The following is a 19,691-nucleotide window of genomic DNA, read 5'->3' as shown; positions in this document are numbered from 1 at the left end:
AGGAGTATTTTGTACTAAAATTTTTTTTTACAAACACATAGAAAACGGTTCATTGGTTGCTGCTTGTCGGATTAAAACAGTGCAGTTTTACAACGGTTTTGTTTTTCATGGGGACTTTTTAGTGGCTTTCTAATTAGATGAGTTGCATTTATCAGTCAGAGCTTTAAGCACTATCATCCCCTCAGTGACCAATAAAAGTTGGCATCAGTAAATTAGTGATGTTAAACGGGAAAATTGTTTTCGTATGAACCCTTATTTATCTGCTTAACAGACACTTTTGGAAATGTTCTCTCAAACAACTTCTTTCTAACACTTACTGAAGTTATTTTTTCAATCGAAAATCAAAGTGAAAAAGCAATTCAAAGAACGTGTTGAGAACAGTCATAAAGGAACTTTATTTGGTTTCTGATTTCAGTAATAAAATCTCTCGGTTAAAATGAAACACTTGTCTCTGGCCTGCAAGTTAAAGGTTGAAATCTTCCCAGTGTAAATGGGGCACAACCTCAAAGCAGTTCTTACTGTATAACACTGTGGTTGTAAAACAAACAATGATGGTCTGATCCAATAAGAGAGCAAAACAGACCAAATAATGAGGGAAATAATAACTGACATACAATATTTACACTTTACAATGACTTTTAAACATGGTACAGTTATGCAAATAAACAGGGTACATTTAGGATTTACAAATGGTAACATTTAATGACTAATCGACACAGCACTGACAAATATTTTCCAGCGGAGAGCAGTTACTCTGACTGTCGAACACATCTGAACAAAACAAAAACACACTACTCGCACACTGCTGCAGGGCTTTCCTGACTTCGATCATTCTGCAGTGGTGAGAAGACAAACAGTGCATGTGGACACACTGACAGAGGAGAAAGAAGTGTGCTGTCAAGTTTTTACCAGTTGAATCCCTCTATGTTTAACAGCAAGTCAAGCACAAATAACATCACGGAAATTGGCAGACTCAAAAGTGCAACGCCCAGATGATGAACGAAATAATCTCAGAGTCCAAGGAAATCAAAACCATACAAAATCCAAGAGGAATGTTATGAAGGTAAAAAAAAAGATGACACAGATACGGTGAAACATCTCGTTGGACACGGTCGAGGGGAACTTGGAAAGCTCACAGCGCTGAAGTCATCCGGCTTGGCTCGCACACCCGAGGACAAAGTGAGCGTAAATGTTAAACATACAAACACCAGAGCTAATGCTGCATTATTTGGTGTTGGTGTAATTCTCTGGAACACAATCAGTCTGTCAAATCTGTTGAGACTCCACAGCGTCTGCCAGTATCAGGAAAAAAGTGTCCAACACATGCCCGAGCAGAGTGTCGGAGCCAGGCTGAAATATGTGTGAAAAGTACTTTCTCTGTTGAGTACAAAGAAGTGAACTTATAAGGTAATAAAAGAGCCTGACTGTGAGGCTGTACGATGATGAAACCCGCAATACAAACATAGTGTAAGTCTCTGTAATAAAAACAAAAAACAAGATTCTAATATCTACTTTGCAGCACCGTGGTGACAGAGATGGAAAAGATGTATTTGGTATTTAACACATCATAGAAAATATGAAATAACTGAATAATCACGGCTCTATGGCTCACAAGCTACACTGACAATGTGCCGAGTTGTGCTCCATTTCCCTTTATCGTCGTTTAAGTTCAAAAACTGACTTTTTAGCGCTTCGATTACTCAAGCAACTTAACTGGTTATAAAAACATCATATATTTCAGCATTTAGTTTGAGAAAAAAGTATATAAAATCACCAAAGAATGCAAAAGAAATATTCTAAATTACACCCTCTTTTTTTCACTTTTCCGTGGGGAAAAACGTTCAAGAGAGTCTTGTGCACAAACTGGTGATATCGCAGTTAAATATTTAAATAGATAAATAGTTCATTGGTACCTGAGCGAGGACAACACAGCACCTTTTAAAAGGCGTAGCACCGAGGTGTGACGTTAGCCCCCTTTCACTGGAAACTCTGTGATGCTTCCCACTGTCCAAAAGGTCTTACAGAGTCTCAGTTGTTTAGTGCAAATCTAGAAAGTCTCCGTCTGTGGGCGGCAGATGTACGAGTCCAAAAGAGCGCAACAGTCCTTATGTCTTCGGAGGTCTGTAGGGCAACATCGGCACAGGTCTGAAAAGCATCAGTACAAGACGTCATCACCACAAAGAAGATAACATGTTGCATAACACGATCAACATGTGCATTACTTTTCATTGGTCTGAAATACAAATCCATGTTATACAGGACAGAATGCTAATGCTAAACATTTCCTGTCAGACACGCACCTTGTTTCATTAATCTGATGGAATATAAACACGTCTCGTGTCTGAATAAGCTCGAGTCATTTCGAAGTCTATTTCAAAGTCACATTGGTAATCTCATTAGGTCGGACCGACTGCGGTAATATTGTAATTGAATTCATCTAAAGGCTGCAGCGGTACAAGGATAGAGCAGTGTAATACAGCCATCACCTCATGCAGGCAGACAAAAAGTGTTTCAATAAAACAGGGAACACTGCAACGCTGCAAAGTATTATTTTGTAGCAGAGCGTTTTCTTGTCCAAAAGGTTTTTTTTATGTGGTCTGGTGCAAAGCAGGTAAAGAAAACAGCTGAAAGCCAAAATACTAATCACATCATCACTCTTCATCAATTGCATGGATGAATTAAGTAGTATACCTCTCACTACTATCAATAATAATTACTCAGACAAAGAGCTTATCAAAATACATGGGAAAAAAACCACGATAATTACAGTACTAAATATAGTACTAAGTATGATCAGAGTTAAGGTTTCATACAACAATAGCTTGAAATCCATCAGTGACGCAGCCTGAACAGAACAGGAAACCCCTCATGTCTTCCTTGCTACCCTTATTTTCCTGCAGTGTCATCTCTCCTTCTCGTGCACCAGGTGCCGAACACCGTGCGATATATATCATGTCTGAATAAAGCTGTGGCAAACATTAGGGTGATGGACAGCGACGTCTGACTGACAGAAAGCCATTACTTTAACAAGATAGATGAAGCGCGCGCTGCTCTGTATTTCATGTCTGAGATTCCTGTCACGTAGCTCTGACCTGCTGGGTAGAGGGATGTTGGGCGGAGGCCTGGGCACGGTGGGGATGGGGATGGGGAGCGGTCGATTTGCTGGGAAGTGGACCCCCGAGGTGGCGCTGTGACCCATCCGAGAGCTCCTCCCTAGAGGGTCTGCAGGCAGGGGCTTCTGGGGAGGACTCGGCTTCATATAGTCCTGAAGAACAAGAAAGAATATCAGAGTTGTATGTAAAATGAAAGACAATAGGGTGGCTGTGGCTCAGGGGGAACCAATCAGATGGTCGGACTTGCGAAGGGTCCTTGGGCAACATACTGAACCCCTAATGGCTCCTGTGGGCATGGCCACTGGTGTGGAAATGCATTGTAAATCACTATGGATAAGTTCCTAAGCTAAGTGAAATGCAATAATGTGTAACGAAAATGTTCTCCTTTATTTAAACCCCCGTCTGCATAAGAGTGCATGATCATGATGAATCTGTCCTGAAGAATGCCAGATATGTTTCAGAATTAATTGATTTTAACATGCCTTGTACTGAGTTGTTCTCAATAGATATATCCAAGATGCTAACTGAGTTTAATTTGCAAAACACCACAGATCTCATTACTCTTATCTCGAGACAGAGTGAAAGGGAACCCGAATAATATATCACGACACCTTCTACCTCCCTCTGAATATGGATTAGCTGTTTGGCAGCCATCTGCAGACAAAAGAAGACACGTCTCACTAGAGGGCACTGTGTTATCTTCTCTGATTCCCCCCGCTAACACGAGAGGAATCCCAAACCTCCTCTGTGTCCGCCACCTCTGCGGCAGTGTATGTCTGTGTGTGTGTGTGTGTGTGTGTGTGTGTGTGTGTGTGTGTGTGTGTGTGTGTGTGTGTAGAAGGTTATCTGTACGAGGTGCCATCATGTGTTACTAATTTACAGCAAGGAGGCGAGGCAGTGATAAACATCTGCCACCAGCAGACCTGCTACGTCACACACACGTATGCACAAAACCACGACACACACGGACAAACTTTAAGCTATATGCACTCACGGAAAAAAATTTGTTACACAGCGACAACAAGAGAGCTGCCAGGTTTAAAACATTCATGAGTGCATTCAGACTTACTATGGTGTCAAAATGATCAAATAAAAACAGTACATTTATTTGGAGGCGCCTTGCGGGACGCACAAGGACACCATACCATTTAATGATCTTAATTAATGATATCAATTTAATGACCTAGGAACATTTATTCAAGTGCTGCTCTTAAGTATCATATTTAGGTGTTTGTTTTTGACTTGGAGTATTCTTACTCGCCTCCACTTTACGAGGAAAATACTTTTCACCGCAATACATTTTTTTTCAGCTTTGGTTACTTCTTTATCTTAATCTTAACATAAAGATTCTGATTAATAACACAACATATTTTAAACAAATAACATAATATGTGCAATTAAAAGTTAAGAGAGAACTTTATTGATCGCTAGGGCAGGATTTCACAAGCTAGCCAGGTAGTTTTTAGAAAACTGAAATAGTTAAATAAAGCTCCTCCTTTACTAGCTGAAAAATTCAAATTATAAAACATAAATGCACCCATAGTTACATTTGTACAATTTTAGAAAAACATTACTGATTAAATCACTGATAAAACATGTTCTTGGTTAAAGGGCTCATTAAAAACTACATATAAACACACAACCATGAAAGACTCGCATAAAAAGAAATTAGAAGAATAAGAAGCACATGTTCCGAGCTGCATCAAAATAGTAATATATAATAGTGGCAGTCTATTTGGCTTTGTTCAAAATGGCGAAATGCAGCGGGAATGAAAGAGTTTTTGTAAGTGCTCTGAAGTGGCCGTCTGATCGGGGGAAGTGGTGACGGGGCTGTGAGCGGCCTTCTGTGATGCCAAATCTACTTTTCTCTCTGGTGTGAGTTATATTTTTCTAATACACAACATGTTTCTTTCCTATAGGCCAAACTTGTGTCGAAATCCCAACACAGTACTTGTAGTCTTGGCCCTTTGGTTTCCAGCAGGAAATGATATCTAAGACACCAGCATGGTAGCCTGGCTATACCAGCCTACGTACTTCCGCCCAATTTCATTTTGCTCCTGTAAGTGAGACTGGGCGAGAACTCATTATGTACGATTACTGGAACTCAGAATTATATCGGTCCAATCAGCGAACAGGGGGAGGGGTTGAGAGCAATTACGTCGAACTTGGTTCCGAGTTTGAATTGTAGTCTAGTCTGTAGTTCAACAATGGCGACGGAGTCATTGTTTGGAGTTACGAATTTTCCCCTGAATCCTTAGGTTACATTGACAACATCGACACATGTCGTTGACAGCCATTTCGACAGCCACGCTCGCAGGTAGCGATTTGTTTACTACTGTGAAAGCGGAAGTAGGAAGCGTCAGGTCAGAGCCTGCCCTTCGGCGCATAATATACGTCATTACCAAACGTTAGTGATTGGTTAAGGGAACTCCAATGATTTTAAACTTCAGACAAGTTTCCACCCATTACAGTAATCCAAATCCAATGACGCTGTTCCAGACTGTATGCCGGAGAGAATCGAAGTCAAACAGGCTGGTATTACCAGAATACCAGCATGGTGCTTTTGTGTGACATCATTTTGGTGAAGATAGCTTTGTGTTTAAACACAAATTTGTCCCCCCATGCACCACACAGGGTGCAAAAAGGAGGAACGTCCCTGACATGCACAGACAGTGCTGGACTGACCCCCATCTGACACTGTGGTGACCTGGAGATCTGCTACAGCAGGTGTAGTACAGTCAGCAGTCAACAGTATGGGCAAAGTGATACAGTCACCAAATAATTTAATCATGCTCTCTGCAGGTGTGTTGTTGCAGGTTAAAACATAAAAATAAAACCAGGCCTGCAAATAATTAAAATGTTCATTATCAATGTTCTCTTTTTGTCTATATAGGGAAAGTTACAAATGACAGGCTCAACGACTTCGCACAGATCAAGATGATTTTATTTGTCCTAAACCAAAGAGTTTATTTTTAGAGAAAAATTTTATATATTTCTTTTTTTTTTTTACAAGCAATTATTGAGATTTAAGCAGCCAGAACAAGACAGTTTGGGGAGCTTTCAGGTTGAATTGGGTCAGCTTTTAATGAAATACAATCAGAGATGTCACTAATTAAGGAATATCTGTTGGGACTAAACATATTTCCATCATTCACGTACAACAAAAGCAACAATCACATTCTATATAGTATTCATTAAATAAAGCTGCGGTGTGGTAGCCTCTTGTCTAAGAGAAACCTATTTTTTAAAACTTTTTTGCTAAATGTGTAGAACTGCACAAGACAGCCGGAGCTCTTGAGATGCACTTAAAAACCCAGGATGCCCTGCGGAGGTTGAAATGTTTTGATGCTTTAATCCAATGGAGCACAGGTCCCGTGTACTGAGTGTGCATCACAGTCCCATGTGAATACTGTTCGGATTGGCTCAGAGTTTGGGGGGTGGGGTAATAAAACATGCACAGTATGGGATTTGTGTGATCCAGTTAGAGAAAAATCTGTGTGAATATAAACTGATACAAACACAGACTTTAAACATTGAGAGTACCCCCCCCACTGTGATCTTTAGTGCACATTACTTCCTGACAAATCCTACATGTGTAACTTCTGGACAGTGAGTGAATAACGCCTCCTCCAGTTACAAAGCAGGCTGTTCTTCAAAGGCGTGCACTGATGAAAACAAAGATGTAAATAGACAGATGCATCCGCTCCGATGCTAGAATAATCCCAGCAGAACTCTGGAAAGAAAAGCTCACACTGTGTAACCAGAGCCTTGGCTGTGTGCATATATATCTTAATTCAGAATGAAGGATTGTACCGTCCTCTGTTGCTTATGCATGATCTATGAGCCTTGGGCTTACAAACACCTTTCAGAATCCTCTGGAGGAACTGAAATATGTGTGTTTGTCTGCCCAAAAGCAAAGCTATTCCTCTAGATTCCTGAAAAGATGACATTTTAAAAAGTGTGATGCTGCAGTCTAATTTTACCCTGCAGCCGAATAAAAGGTTTGAGCTTGTTTGCCTAAAATTTGTCTGACTTCACGGGTATCTGGTATGTATTTTTTCAAGATAATAACGAGCAGGTCTCTTTGTGAACATTTCCCTCACTGTTTTCTTATCATGCACTGCCTCATTGTAATGGATGCAGGGGGGGGGGGGGGGGGGGGGGGCTGTGTTCCCCTGGAAACACCTCAACATTAATGGGGTGCAATTGGCACATACGATAGCCTGCGAAAAAATACTTCTAAAATGAAACATATTGGCAAAGACAGCAGCAGAGGTCGTGTCGAGTATTCCAATGAGCTTGTAATACACTTTTTTTAAAAGGGATGATGTCCTGTACGTCCTTGCTGGCCTGTACTTAAACCTCAACAGATCCTACTCGCTCCATCTGTTTCATTACCGCGTAATGAGCTAGGAGATATTAGCAGGTAGTGGTTTTCATTGTTTTGGCAGGTCAGCGAGCAGCTTATTTAAAAAGCAAGCAGTAGCCTTTCAGCCAAAGTGCATCATTAGTTGGCAAACGTTGATATTAATCAGGGGTGAAAAGCCGCAACGCAGGCAGTTGATTTTGCTGAAGAAGTATTTAGATTATTTACTTGAGTGAAAATATAAATTAAACTATGTGTAAAGAAAGTGAAGGTCCTGCATTTAATCCTACCTTCTTTAAAGTATCTTCAGCATAATGTTCTACTAAAGTCAGAAGTTAGAACCGGTTTGAGTTGGACTCACAATTAACTAATGGTAGAGGAAAGAAACTATTATTATTTTCTCTCATCATGAACGAGCAACTATAGCTGTAAAATGAATACATTGGAGAAACAGTAGTCTACAGACTTCACATACAGCCCTAGAAAAAATTAAGAGACCACTCCACATTTTTCTTAAATCTTTATCTCTACACGTTTGGCAGCCATTCCAGTGTCTGTTGAATTCCGACACAGAAAAAAAAAAATGTCAGTAGTTTATAGAATACAACAAACTGATAACTGAGAAAATGATAACGCTGAAGTGGTCTCTTAATTTTTTCCGCGGCTTTATATGGCAGGGGTGCCCAAACTATTTTCACTAAGGGCCGCATACAGAAAAATATACGAAAGGCTGGGCCCCTCACTAGAGGTGAGGTATACGCATTGCCTCATAAGTTAAGTTATAAGGCCGTAGCTTGGATACCCCTGCTATATGGGAATCATATCATAAAGTACCAGACATTTTAAACACTCAGGTTGAGTACATTACCTTCTACTGATTTGCAGTGCTAATAAAAGTACTGAGTAACTTCCCCCCACCCCACCTGCTGCTCACCTGAGTGATTAACCTTGGCGGTGTGATAATGGGATCTCTGAACGTCTCCCTGTAAGTCCTTCCTTCATGCGTTTGCCTTACATCTAGGATTAGGCTACGCTTCTTATCCAGCATAGAGAAAGAGTGACCTCACAAAGCTTGTGTCTTCATCTTTTTTTTTTAAAGCAGCGGGAATGCGTCGATTGCCCTGCGCACCCTGCTGGGGCTCACACAGAGCCGACATCCAACGCGGCTCCGCTCGCTGTGGTGCTACAGGGACGCATAAAGATTTGGATGCACCGCCAAATCCAGCAGACAGATGGATTTACTATCTCCACCGCATCCAATACCGCTGGCTAAGCACAACGCAGCGTCTTACTCAGGAGTTGGGTCACGGGGAGGGAGACGGATCGAATTTTGCACTCGATATTGTGGGAAAGCAAGCGGACCGCAGTGCAGGAATGCAGGGAGACAAACATTCAATGCTCTGCCACAACATTTACAAAAGACCATACAGGTGGCTGTCTCAGTTTTACACCATTAACTATGATTAGCATATTTTTTTACTCACTGCAGACCATATTTTAATCTTGAGTATGTCAGCTTAAAGATTGGTTTCTTATATTTCATTCCACTCCATTGGTTGCGTTTAATTTGACTATAAAAATCATGAGGCTTTGCTTTACAGATCCATCATCACAGCGTTTCCTATTTATTGTCAACGTTACATAATTCTCATGAGGTAATGGATTGTGGAAAGGGACTGTTTTAATCTGTGTGTCTAAAGTAAATGTGACCACCTGTATTTGTTTGTTGTTTATCCCATCAGGTCTGATTTTCCAACAATACATCTCACTGTTTTCTTGAGCTTGACAATTTGCCAAAGTGATCACCCCTCAGTGGATGATAAGAGTTAACATTTTCCCAAAAGTGGAAATTTGAACATCTACAGGTCCATGAAATCACGTGAAATGACTGCAAGCACCAGAGCAGCGAGATGTTTTATTATGAATATAACTCATGAGTGCAATGATTGTTTTGTAGCTGACTCATATCTTGGACGGTTGTCCTAAAATGCACCAGGATTAATAGATCCAAGGAGCGGTTACTTTGACATTTGGAAGGAAGAGGACTTAATGGTCACTGTGAACTACGGTATGTCAAGACAGTTTCAAATCCCAGTAGGTTAAGTTTTACACTTAACCTACTGGTTAAATAGAAGTCTAGAATATACAGAAAATCTATGCAGAAACCTGTGTTTTGGTACTTATTTATGGGCTATGCCTTACATATGGTCCAGTAAAGCTGTGGTCCACACAGGAAGGCCATTTTTAAATATTACAAGACTGATAAAGTTACAGACTTGGAAAATACCAATACTTTAGTGAAACAAACCTGATCTGCTCTGCAGGACGGCTGCTGGCGCGGCAGGCTGAGGAAAGGTGTCACTCGGGGCGGGGAGAGGGGCGTGTGAGCCGGCAGGACCCTGTGGTGAGCCGGCAGAGGAGGCAGGATGGGATGTCCCACGCTCAGAGACACCGGCATGGGCTGGCTGATGTGCAGCGGCTGGTAGAGGGGCAGTCTGCGCAGGCTGTGGGAGTGGAAATTGTGTGGGGGGAGAAGAGGCTCGGCACTCAGGAGAGATGGCTGCAAAGAGAAGAGAGCAAGATATTTACAGCAGTTAGTCTTTATGTGGTAGGGCTCAAGCATACAGGCTTTTGTGATAGGTGTTAATAATAATGTTCTCTGTTTATTTCAGTGTCCCAGTGTAAGAGTAATCCTTCATGCACAATATCAGCAACCTGAAACCAAAGCTTCGATATGGAAGAAATCTTTTATTTAGCATTTAAACCAAAGTTGTTGCTTTGTCAATGTTTTCCAAAGGCCTTTTTTTAATACATTACTATTTGTAAGACTTTCTCCCAGACAATCTTGAACCCTCTTACATATTTACTGAATCTATTTATTTTGTCAGGCAACTTTTCGGGGTATAACTTGTAGTTCCATCTTCTTAAAAAGGTAAGGAATTCTCTATGCAAAGTATTAGGCTATAGAATCCCTCGAACCTGTCTGGTACTATACTTGGGACATATGGAAGGATCTGCACATGTAGGAGATCAATATCTGCTCAAGATCCTTCTAGCGGCTGGAAAGAAGGCTATTACTAAGAACTGTCTAAAGACTGAAGCACCAAGTTACAGACAATGGGTTCATATTGTTGGTGATATCCTAATAATGGAGAAAATCACAAACAAATTCAAAGTAATGAAAGATGCATTTCTCAAGGGCTGGGAAAAATCGTCATAGAAACAAAGCATTATTTGATTACTATGTAGATCGTCTCCATACAGGCACTGTTTCCTTTGAATCGTAATGTTTGTTTGTGTGTTACTTTACCCTGTGAAGAAAACAATACTAGAGAGTAAGGAATTCTGATTTTCTTTTTTTAAATTAAGTAAAATAACTACCTATCTTTCAATCTTAGACTTTAGGGTCGGACAAAAAAAACGGCAAGCCATCATTTTAAGTACCTGGGTAGGGTTGCATTGTTTTGGCCAAGGTCAAATTTGTGTGGTCTGTTTTGATCTGGTCTGGTTATCCTCTGCTCTATTCAGATTGTGTGTAGCTGTTTTTGGGACTCTTTTCAGATCAGGTCTCTTAAAAAGAAAAAGTTTTCCTATCTTGGTAGGTTGGCTTCAAAATGATCAAATATCTCTAACTTAAAGAAGTCAAATTGGCCTCTCAGGGGGACGTCTACTTGTTTCTGACACCTTATAGACTTCATTTCAATTATAAGATGAAATAAACAAAAAACAACACCTTAAATGGTAATTTGGACATAAAACTCTGGTTAGTGTGAAATAGCTGATGTCAGAATCAGCCATAAAACTGGGGAACAGCGTTATTAGAGATGACGCTCTGAAATTGTTGAAGCCAGAGTCTGACCACATGTCCTGACCAGCTGTTGCCCCTCCGCTCAGAACAAAACCAATAACGCCTAAAATGGCCATGAAGGATTTGGCTGCTGGACAACAATCACACACGCACACACACACACACAATGCAGATGTATTCAAAGAGAACGTCTGCAGCGGCACCATAATAAGGATGGACAGGCTGCTTCAAAAAGTCATTCTGGTGGACAGAATAATACACAACGTGATCTGGACGACCCTCTACTTTCAATCAGGATATAATTACAACTTTTGACACAGTTGCTACAGATACAGGACACTGCAAACACACACTCATGATTATAAATGCTTTCGTTTGTCACACACATATTAATACTAGGTAATCTCCGGCTGTGCTGATCGTTTCCAACAAACAAATCAAAACATGCATTCTTCCTCCGCCTGAATCAATCAACTCTGCTCCCCCCCTAATCATAAAACATCTGTTTTATCACAAGCAAATATTCAAGGGGCTCAAATAACAAGCTCCTGAGTCTCATTTCAATAGTGCAATCTCTCCATTACAGTAACTCTGCCTCCCGTCAACAAAAGCAGCGTTATTAATATTTCTCAGAGGGAGAGAGAGAGAGAGAGAGAGTGCCTTTCAATCAATTATGAAGCATTTCTTTTTGTCAACAAGCCTGGGAGCATGGTGAGTCTGAACCGAGGCGTGGATGCTACTGAAGTGATCTAATAATGTGATTACAAAATAATTCAAATCAAATGGACAATGGCAGACACACACATGGGTGTATATGTGCATGCGTTATGCACATTATTAATGCCGTGACAGATGTATTGCAGGGAGTGACTCACCTTATAAATGTTGGCCGCAGAGGGTTTGGGTGGAGGCTTGCGCTTTGGGGTGGGTCTGTACATGGACTGAGTCCTGAGGGGGCTGGTTGGCTTGCTGGCCTCCAAAGATCTATAAACACAAAACAAAAATGTCAAAATCCAATGGAGCTTTTTGTTTTTACCATATACTAGAAATGCACTTACAGTATTGCAGTTTGGTTTGTTATTATCCTTTCTTTTCACCTACATTTTGAAATACAATATATACAATATAACTTAAGTGAATATATTGTTTGTATTTTACCTGATGGTCTGAAAGAGTCTCTAAATTTGTGCTTTTGAGATAAATAATTTCTCAGCTGTTTAAAAGATATAGGCTATTTCTCCCCTGTCTTTAAAATATTACTTTAATAAACAACTATAAGCCCTATTTGATTGTGATGACAAAATCAACTGTGATGAAAACATCTGTTCAATACTTACAATCAATGACTTATTGCATTAAAACTTGATAAATGCCACAATCAAAGCTCACTGACTCTTTGTTCTGTAATGTTTTGTGAGGAGGCCTGTCACCTGAGTTTCTCCAAGGTGCTCTTCTTATTGTTGAAGACGAGCCGCAGCAGAGTCTTCCTCTTCAGAAAGATGATGAGGGTGGTGACCAGCAAGCTGATCAGCGTTACCAGGATCGCCACAGTAATGACCGCACTGTCGGCTGATGCCATATATGACAACACGCACATTAATACACACACACGCACATCTACAGCACAGAATGACAGGACATGACGCAGAGACCGTTACAGCTGGGCCGCCGTCAGCAGCAGAGTGTGTAAATCACATTTCTCTGTTATTCACTTAAACTCTTTTAACATTTAAAGCTACATACTGAACACAATGTAATGTATTTCTGAATGGAAGTTGTTCTAGAAAAGTTACACTTCGTTCTAAACTACTTATCAATCTACAAGTGACTCTACAACAAAAGGTTTTCTACATGAGAGAGGATGGAAATGAAGTCGTGCACACTACCTGCCAGTCTCATCGGGCCGCTGTCGATGCTCCCACCGAAGCCGGCGCTGTTGCAGAGTGGAGGCGCCCAGTGTGCTTCACAGTGGCAGTTCATCTTGTTGTTGCACACCTGCAAACACGGTAGTGGTACGGTATATCAAATGAAATATTGATACTCCTCTTTTTTGTGCATAAAGTAGTAGCGAGAGGCATTTGTATTCCTACCAGCTAAACCCCAGATTTAAATGATGTATGAGTCCATCCAGAAATAACAAGATGAAATCTGATTTGGTTTATTGTTCATACATAAACCACTCTCTTTCAGTTAGTCGAAGTGACTTTTAATAAAGAAGGACACTGGCTTTGCATGCGTGTGTACCGAGAGTCATAATAGATACAACATGTGCATGGGATCCCGTAAAGCCTCAGGATTCCTGTGCACAAGTTTGATCCAGGAGGATTCCCTCGGCGAGGTAACGCCAGCCAGCTGTCAGTGTGGAGGGAGGAGAGAGGGATGAAGGGAGGGAGGTGCAGAGGGAGTTGTGGGGGATTTACATTAAGCACAGGCGTGCAGTCAAGTGCCTTCCCTTTCTCCAGGCGACGGACACTTCTTCACACCGGGGGCTAAGAGGCACTTGGGGGGGCTCAAGGAGATGTTTTTATTTTGTATATTAAGATAAATGTTACAACAGCGGAGCAAATCTCTTTATGTTTCCCACAAGGAAAGGATCTGTCTTTATTGAATTAAAGCTCAGGACACACTAACTGTAAAATGAGAGTGGGCACATATTTCATTAAAATCCTATTGAGCCAAACATAAATATTAATAAAAAGTATGCAGGGATGGTTCATCTCCACTGTACACTCATTTGAAGAACTCATTTTACTTGATGCACACACTGGCTCTTCCGGATCTCCAATTTCTCATGCCATGTTTGATGCATCAGGAAAGGTTGCTCTTCACATATATATATATTTGTTTGATGAGGATGTCTGTATGGGTGTAAAAGGTATAGAAAAGCAACACATATAGACACCAATGTGCCTGAAAAAGTCAATACATGCCGGGCGAGATAAAGTGAGTTGGGTTGCAAGAAAACAATATTCTTTAAAACTCCCAGAGTAAAATCAGATAATCACTGCTTTTCCAGTCAGGTCTCGTACTGTGGGTGTGGGGGAAGGGGGGATGGGGGTGTTTTGAGAAAATGGAAGACAAATTGATTTGGCAGATTCTTCAGCAGGGGGGAAACATGCAGCTCAAGTCAACACTTCTAATGGGAAGCAATTTCTCCATACTTTATTCTCCTGCAAAGTATTTTCAATGTGATTATTTCTTATTGCAGTGAAAACATCCACTGGCAGCTGTGTTGCTGAGAATAACAATGTTATTTTCGTATTGATAGACTAAACTGGTTCAGAGGTGTTTGTTCAGTAAAGAAAAAACAAGAGAAAGTTTGTGGATTACACAAGTGTATATAATCTCTTTCCTGTATACGATCAGAGATAACTCTGAGCTAAACTAGTCCCTGGTGACTCCTGTAAACTAAACAACGCAAAAAGTCACCCCCTGTTGAATTATTGATATGAAAAACTGAGAGAGAAACGTGAACATCTTCTTTAGACTGCAACCAAACTAGCATTGTGTTCTCTCACTGCGATGCCGCACTGTTTTCCTCTCACTGTACAGGGAGAAGATGATGGACAACATCTTAAGTAGACCATAAATGATGCCGTTAAATGGGATTGATTTAACCTCAGTGGGACAATGAAGATTGATCGCACAGAATGGGAGCATCTGCCATAACTCACAGGCTGCACTGTAAATACACTGTTGCTCAGCGACTGTGTGCGGCTTAAGGGCGGTAAGACACTCTTAATATTGGTCAATTGTACAAAGTGACTCAATTGATACACATACGAGTCTTCCCAGGGGTGTTGCATGGTTCCAGCTGCTACAGTGTATCATTTACCACTAAATATTGAACCAGCAGATCATTGGCACTCACCCCACGTCCATTGCACTTCCCGGAGCACTCGTGCACTCCGAAGACACTGACATTCTGACACTGGCGGTTCAGGCACACCTATAAAGAGGGGGAAAATCATCAGGCATTTAGTGAGAGAGTTAATAAAGATCAAGACAAAGGAAGATGTGTGTACAGTTGGATCATATTTATCTTGTAAGTGCACAGTTTAGTAACAGGTGCATGATTTATACCTGTTGCATGTTCTCTAACAAATAGGAAAGTACTGCTGGAGTAGAACTTTCTCTCCTTCCGGTCCCACATCAACAACATCACCAAGTCTGCCTTCTACCACTTCAGAAACATCTCACGACTCCGGCCTTCACTCACGCATTCAGTCACAGAGACACTTATCCATGCCTTCATCACCTCCCGTCTGGACTACTGCAACGGTGTCCTGTCAGGACTGCCCACCAAGGCCCTTAGCAGACTCCAGTACGTCCAGAACTCAGCTGCCAGGGTTCTAACCCACACAAAGCCCTGGCTGGCAGCATATCACTCCCATCCTCCAACAGTTCCACTGGTTGCCAGTCAAGTCACGCATCACCTACAAGATCCTCCTGCTCACCTACAAATCTCTCCATGGACTCTCACCACAATACCTCACAGATCTCCTCCACCCCTACACTCGTTCCCTGCGGTCCTCTGACAAAGGACCTGCTGGCCACTCCCCGCACCAGATTGCGAACCTTTGGGGACAGGGCCTTCTCTGCCAATGCTCCCACACTCTGGAACAGTCTACCACTCCACGTTCACTCTGCCCAATCACTGCCCATGTTCAAAAAGCACCTCAAAACATTTCTCTGCACTAAGTCCTTTGATCCCTAACCCCCACTCTCCTTTTCTCCTCCCTATTTGTAAAGCGACCTTGGGTACCATGAAAGGCGCTATATAAGTTTAAGTTATTATTACTATTATAATACTCAGATAATTACAGTATAGTAATATACGGTAATGTTAGGTTCAGGTTAAATATTCTTCACATCTAAAGCTAATGGGGTACGAGGTTACGACTGGGAAAATAACAGTAGCAGTAACTCTTCTCACTTGATGGTGGTGAAGGTCAAGAAGCGGTCTATGTGACGGTTAGTGTAGAGAAATGCAAACGTTTGTGAAAAAGAGTTACAACAAAGATTTCGATCCCGGGGTCTGCTCGGACTTTGCTTCCGTCTTTGACATATAGTTATTTTGCATCAAACTCTGTCGGCCTCAAGCCACTTATTCTTCGGAGCCTTTAGACTCTTATAGCTGCAAAATAAGTGTTGAGAAGGAAGTCCGGACTTTTTCAACTGGCCCAGACAGATATTTCCTCCGACAGTATGGATGCTGATTGAGATGGAATACCATTTTAAAAACAATCTTTAAAAATATGTAAATTTACATTTGGGCCACACGTTTCACAATCCCTAATGCAGATCAAGAGATGAATAACCTATGCACACACTATGCTGGGATTTACATGAACAAGATTTGCAAAATTCAGCTCTTCCTTCTGTGTTAGAATAATCTCTCCATTTGGAAACCGAGTTTGGAGCGACTATCTTCTTCTAATCGCTGCTTGTGCGGGTCATGTGCTGTGAACCTAACGCCCTGATTGTCATGGAAAACAGAAACCTTTTTGAAAACAACAACTGCCCGTGATGACAAAGACCCAGGCCAGGAAAATTCCCAGATAATGTGTGGAGCTCACTCACATATTGCAGAGACAACAGCCAGGACACAAGCTAACATGGCAGCCTGCCATTTAGCACACAAAGCCCGAAGGTCTTTTAGCTCCAAGGGCAAGCCCCCTGAGATAACTGAAAAGAGCGAGGACTTGTAGGACTGTGAAACAACACAGTTCCAGTCTGACAGTACATTGTAGAAAATTGGTTCTTTTTCTAGCATAACCCAGCTGCCCAATTGTGCTGGATGTTCACAAGCTAACTCCAGAGCTGCGAGGGGTGTTGCGAATGCAATCATCCAGCTGTGAGAAATATAAAGGAGAAACCAAGGGTATCTCTAAAGGAGCAAGTGTCGACTGGATGGGCCCCGGCCAAGTGTCAAAACTTGCATCATATTTTTCAGTGTTTCGGGAAATAGTGAGAAAGCACGATGTCTTGCACAACTGGATATGAACAAATCCCATCAGGGAGAACCAGAAGGGCTGGGGTGGGGAAGATTCCTCAGACACAGAGTTATAACTCTGTAAGTTAACTGCCTTGATGTTTATGTAGCTGAATAACATTTCAACTAGTACCATAAGGAAAGTAGAGGCCGGTAAACATCGAAGCAAGCTACCAAAGTCTGTACTTCTGCTAAAGGTGCTTTAAAATGTAATGTTTATGCATTTAATTATTGATAAAATGGCAGAGAAATTTGGTGACAATGCCCGTCTGAGCCGCATATTATATTAAGGAGGGAAGTGCTCCGGCCCAATGCTCCTTTTCTACCTCCTTTGTGTTGAAAGAAAGCCCTGATTTCACTGTGGTGGTAAGAGAAATTTTGAGGGCAGCACAAAGAGGGAGAAAAGTTGAGAGGCACACCTAATAAAATAAGTGGTTGCCATGACGCTTTTGTCCAGCCCTCAGCACGATGTCTATATACGGATCACTGGATTTCCTCAGGAGTTAACTTCATTAGCCCCTCTGGCTCTGCCTCACCTCCTTACTGCAGTACTCAGCACCCAAAGGAATACTACACTAGGCTCATATGGTTGTCAGTCTCATTGGGGTCTCTAGAGGACACAGAATATAGCTCCATGCTGTGATTACAGGGCAATAAACCAAAAGGTAACAGCTAATTCTAAAGCTATAGAAAAAACTTGTAAATTACAGAGGTGAATAATTAGAGAATATAAGGCATGACTTTCAGAAGCAGCTTATTCAGTGCATTACTGTTCTTTATAGTACCTGTGATTTAATTTGGTTTTATAGATACCTGTGCATAGTTGAGACACAAGAATTAAAAATGACTTCTTTAAAATGTTTCTGTGCGATCACCCACCGTGCCATCTCCACACTTGGTACCAGCCAGCACCAGCCCAGGGTCCGGCATGTCATCGCCCAGATACACATGCGTTCCCCGACACAGGATTCGTCCTCCGTCTTGGAGCGGGATATTTGTTTCAATAGAAACAGCATTTGTTCCGATCACTGGCCGGTTGGCTCCCCCCTGGCACTGAATTTTACCACACTTTGCATCCCTGCATACAACACACAGAAACACAAGCGTGGGCATAAACATTAAGGACAGATAGTAAAACTGCTTAATCAATAAAGCATGAAGGCCTGTCAATCAAACACAAAGAAGAGTAGATGTATAAAGATAAAAGAGTGCCGCAGTGCTTCAGTCCTACGGTCGTTAAAGCAATTACATCAGTTAACAAAGGGCCTGATTACAGGATTCACCCGAAGGGAGGAGATCTTTCGAACAATTACCTTACAAGAAGAGCATGAAATGATTCATAGATACTTTCAGAGACTATAATTAGCTGCTATCTTCCTCAAATTACATTTTCCACTTGTGTAAACTTTTGTTTGAAGATCACATGTCAGATTCCACAACATAGTGAAGAGTGCTAACGACACCACCTAATCAGTTTTGTTTTGCACAGAAATGCCTCCGTACCTCTACTATCTATCTATCGGTGCAGCAGCAGAAACGTACCTCGCATCACATTTGGCAAAGGAGCCTTTGGAATCCTTCCCACAATTCCCGTAAGGATCGCCTGCAGAGTTGACTCGCTGGAAGCAGATCCCAGGGGCAGGTTTTGCTCCTGCACACAAAGACAAACAAGTAAAATGCAAAAACATAACCACCAGAATGAAGAAAAATATTCCCCTTATAAAAGTAAACCGGATGTACACAACTGATCAGTAGCCATTTCATTTACCTGGGCCCCACAGGGTGATGCATTGCTGCTCATGCGTCTGGCAGATGCCGTTGTAGCAGTAGCCTTCCACGCTGTAGCAGGCGTGCCCGTCATGCAGATAGACGTTGGCTGGACAGTGAGGGTTGGCACCGGTGCAAAACTCTGGCAGGTCACAGGAGTTGCTGGACTCTCGACACAGAGTGCCAGCCGGTTTCAGCTGTGAATACAAACGGTACAAGACAGTGAGCCATTTCAGGAATAGAATCTGCAGAGTAAATCTGTAAAAGTCAATGCTTGTGGTTACATGTTCTGTTATTGTTACATATTGAAAGCATCAGGTTTTACTAATCCCATTTTCTTTGGGTTAGCACTGCAGGTTTTTTTTATCCTTCAGATCTTTCCTTGACCTCATGATGATTTCCATTGAGGTAAAGAATAATTAGTAAAAAACATGCAACATCCTCAATTTTTGTTTAGCATGCTAGCACAAGACACTCCCAAAGTACAGCTGAGGCTAGGACAAATGATCATTTTGACCTGATGAAGGTCTTACAAGGAAAGTTCCTTGTGCCACAGAGGTGAAAAAAACAACAACACTTTTTAGCTGTCATGAGAAAAATGTACTCCACAATTAAAGTTAACAAAGGGCCCCGGCCGTGGCG

At 41.6% G+C, this 19,691-nt stretch overlaps 1 protein-coding gene across 1 annotated transcript in view; it reads right to left on the bottom strand.

The window, feature by feature from the left end:
• Window positions 1-376: 376 nt before the first annotated feature.
• The window catches only part of adam12b (ADAM metallopeptidase domain 12b), a 76,945-nt gene continuing 57,630 nt past the window's right edge, over window positions 377-19,691 (bottom strand). Inside the window, exons 14-23 of the mRNA XM_063875662.1 lie at window positions 19,051-19,246; window positions 18,825-18,933; window positions 18,162-18,360; window positions 15,159-15,236; window positions 13,174-13,282; window positions 12,718-12,856; window positions 12,163-12,271; window positions 9,788-10,039; window positions 3,093-3,265; window positions 377-2,145 (exon numbers count right to left, since the gene is read on the bottom strand). Of these exons, the coding sequence (XP_063731732.1) occupies window positions 2,106-2,145; window positions 3,093-3,265; window positions 9,788-10,039; window positions 12,163-12,271; window positions 12,718-12,856; window positions 13,174-13,282; window positions 15,159-15,236; window positions 18,162-18,360; window positions 18,825-18,933; window positions 19,051-19,246 (1,404 nt within the window). The 3' untranslated portion in view covers window positions 377-2,105. The remainder of the gene's footprint in view (window positions 2,146-3,092; window positions 3,266-9,787; window positions 10,040-12,162; window positions 12,272-12,717; window positions 12,857-13,173; window positions 13,283-15,158; window positions 15,237-18,161; window positions 18,361-18,824; window positions 18,934-19,050; window positions 19,247-19,691) is intronic.

This window comes from Eleginops maclovinus, chromosome 22 (genome assembly GCF_036324505.1).
Source record: "Eleginops maclovinus isolate JMC-PN-2008 ecotype Puerto Natales chromosome 22, JC_Emac_rtc_rv5, whole genome shotgun sequence".
NCBI lineage: Eukaryota > Metazoa > Chordata > Actinopteri > Perciformes > Eleginopidae > Eleginops > Eleginops maclovinus.
The sequence above is the reverse complement of the archived record's forward strand: the minus strand, read 5'-3'. Positions and strand labels throughout refer to the sequence as shown.